The 1,217-nt window shown below is 40.4% G+C and overlaps 1 protein-coding gene across 1 annotated transcript in view; it reads left to right on the top strand.

The window, feature by feature from the left end:
• The window catches only part of LOC107086312 (actin filament-associated protein 1-like 1), a 50,023-nt gene that overhangs the window by 13,348 nt on the left and 35,458 nt on the right, over nt 1-1,217 (top strand). The window contains exon 2 of the mRNA XM_015377179.1: nt 274-399. Within this exon, the coding sequence (XP_015232665.1) occupies nt 274-399 (126 nt within the window). The remainder of the gene's footprint in view (nt 1-273; nt 400-1,217) is intronic.

Here is a 1,217-nt window from a genome sequence, read left to right as displayed (position 1 = left end):
CCAACGATGCACTCACTGACTGAGTTAATTACCAATTAAAAGTGTTTCCTGACTATGGAGCCTCGTATCTGTTTAGTCTGGTCTGACTTTAGGGGAGCGTCTGTTTTGAGACGGCTCACACTGTGAAGCAATGTGACATACAATCAAAGAGCAGAGAAAACTCTAAATAAATCCTTTGGGTTTGTTTAGACTGGTCCATTTGATCTTTGCCCTCTTCTTCTGTTTCTAAACTGATGCAATGACCTCCTGACCTTTCACTCTGGCCCTTTGCAGCAGTGGAGGTGCTGGTGAAGGAGCTGGGTTTGCTGCTGAAGATGCTGGACCAAGAGAACCTCAGCAAATCCACCCTGGAGAAGAAAACCTCAGTGTGGAACCTCCTACAGCAGATCCAGACAACAGGTCAGATTTCCAACAGACAAGTATTAGCATGTATTAGCATTATTAGCACTTAGCATGACAAGAGCATCACAAAATCAGACACTGCTTTGGAAAAACGAAAAACACCAAAAATACTTCACATCAACAGTTATATTCCTTCGTAGGCAGTGATTAATCATTAATAACAGAGAATCATATTGTCAGAGGAAATGCAGCAAAGCGTAATTTAAAAAAAACTATTTCCGAAGTTGAGAGGAATGCGGCAACCAGCGGAGCTTCGAGGCTAATGGCAGCCAGGGCTAACGTTAGCCCGTCTGCAGCAGCCCTCTCTCGGCATAGCCGTGTGTGAAAGGCTGCTGGCTCTGATGGCGAGGAAACGAGTCCGTACTCGTGTTCTTTTGTATTGAGAAACGGCTTTAGAGTTTGCCTGATTTTGGTTTTAGAAAATTTAACAGTTTTCAGTAAACCTGCGTTTTGAAACAGACCCCTAGCCTAGTAAACTAGCCCCAGCCGCCAGCGGCAAAAAAACATTCTTGCCTGCAAGGGGTATAGCTACGGAAGAGGATTAGGGCCACTGAAAAAAAAAAGTTAACTGATTTTTTAATTTTATTTCAGTTTATCATGGGAAAAAAGTCAGAATTCTGAGATTAAAGTCAGAATTTTGACTTTTGTCTTAGAATTCTGACTTTTTTCTCAGAATTGTGACTTTAATCTCAGAATTCTGACTTTTTTCTCAATTCTGACTTTTTTCTCAGATTTCTGATTTTAATCTCAGAATTTTGACTTTAATCTCATAATTCTAACTTTTTTCTTAATTCTGACTTTTTTCTCAGAATTCT

The sequence above is a fragment of the Cyprinodon variegatus genome, unplaced genomic scaffold (assembly GCF_000732505.1).
Source record: "Cyprinodon variegatus isolate N-32 unplaced genomic scaffold, C_variegatus-1.0 Scaffold148, whole genome shotgun sequence".
Taxonomy (NCBI): domain Eukaryota; kingdom Metazoa; phylum Chordata; class Actinopteri; order Cyprinodontiformes; family Cyprinodontidae; genus Cyprinodon; species Cyprinodon variegatus.
Note: the sequence above shows the minus strand (reverse complement) of the source record. Positions and strands in the feature narration are given on the sequence as shown.